At 53.1% G+C, this 1,346-nt stretch overlaps 1 protein-coding gene across 1 annotated transcript in view; it reads right to left on the bottom strand.

Annotated features, from left to right (window-relative positions):
• Nucleotides 1–22: 22 nt before the first annotated feature.
• Nucleotides 23–1,346, bottom strand: part of LOC127751737 (uncharacterized) — a 6,168-nt gene continuing 4,844 nt past the window's right edge. The window contains exons 3-6 of the mRNA XM_052275736.1: nucleotides 1,150–1,344; nucleotides 894–1,037; nucleotides 266–427; nucleotides 23–147 (exon numbers count right to left, since the gene is read on the bottom strand). Of these exons, the coding sequence (XP_052131696.1) occupies nucleotides 23–147; nucleotides 266–427; nucleotides 894–1,037; nucleotides 1,150–1,344 (626 nt within the window). The remainder of the gene's footprint in view (nucleotides 148–265; nucleotides 428–893; nucleotides 1,038–1,149; nucleotides 1,345–1,346) is intronic.

The following is a 1,346-nucleotide window of genomic DNA, read 5'->3' on the forward strand; positions in this document are numbered from 1 at the left end:
TAATACATCCACGTGCAAGGTATTAATCTCTACCTACTTCCAAAACCAGGGGTCTCCTTACAGGGTCGGTGTCCACGTCCATGTCAGCACTGTACTCCGTGCCACTGCTGCTGCTGATGGACATGGCCACCACGGCGAGGTTGAGATCTACATAGGAAAGCGACCAAATGTAAAAACAATACACATATTTTCTTATGCCAGATCATGCCGGTCTGACCTAGCTTAATTATCGAGGCGTTAGTACCTCGTAACATGCATTTCTCACCTCCTGGCTCTGGCTGTTCCCCGACAGCAGGTGCAGCCTGCGCTGCTGGAGGAGGTGGTGGTGGTGGTGGTCCAGTAGGAGGACGGCCTGGAGGTAGAGGCTCCTGCTCCGGGCCGTGTTGGGCGCCTCGTCCCCGCCCTCGGCCGTGACCGGGGTTAATGCCTTGCCGAGCACATACAAATAGAAGGCGTAAGGCATAGAAGCATAGAGTGACGACACCGCTAATACTCGGAGAAGGCAAACTCGCAACACTGTTTTTGTGCGGGGTGGGTGATCATGATCCATGCCGATTTTTTTTCTGCTACGCTGTCGCCTTAGGTATCATCCAGAAAGTACATTCGTCAATGGCCGTTATAAAATATAAGTATAAAATAGTAGTGGCCTGTGCAAGCTCCCGTAGCGCCTTATAGCTAGGCAACATCTTGCCTGCACTGCGTGCGTGTATTGCGGGGTGGCCTACCCGGAGTCTCGCAGGCGCCGAGCTCCCGTAATTTTTAGAATAAATCTCAGTAAAAACAGATCTACTTTCTGGACGACCACTTACGACCACGTGTGAGTATGCAACCCGTCCGCACACATGATCCAGTATACGAAGAAAAAAAGATGGTGCGGTTCACCCATGGCCTACCATGTGGCTGTCCCGCGACAACAGGTCCACGTAGCTGGCCTACCATCTGCACTCGTGGAGGAGATGGTGGTTGTGCAGCAAGTGGATGCTCCAGGTTGGGCCGGTCGTCCACAAAACGCCCTCGCCCCCGACCGAGAAATCGTCCTGCAAGGAAAGTAGAAATATAGGATACAACTCAAAGATCATAATTAAATATCGACATGAAAACAATACAATCCCAATGTCCCAACGAAGCCAAACTATCTTCGCCACCCACCTCTATGCCCTTGGAATGCAGGCACTGGAGCTGCAGGTCGTGGTGCTGGTAGTTGTGGTGCTGGTAGTTGTGGTGCTGGTAGTTGTGGTGCTGGTAGTTGTGGTGCTGCACGTGGAGGCCGTGGCACTGGCAGTTGAGGCCGCAGCAATGGAGCTGGAGGCCGTGGCACTGGCAGTGGAGGCCGTGCCAATGGAGCT

This window comes from Frankliniella occidentalis, unplaced genomic scaffold, assembly GCF_000697945.3.
Source record: "Frankliniella occidentalis isolate FOCC.00 unplaced genomic scaffold, Focc_3.1 Scaffold857, whole genome shotgun sequence".
Lineage (NCBI taxonomy): Eukaryota > Metazoa > Arthropoda > Insecta > Thysanoptera > Thripidae > Frankliniella > Frankliniella occidentalis.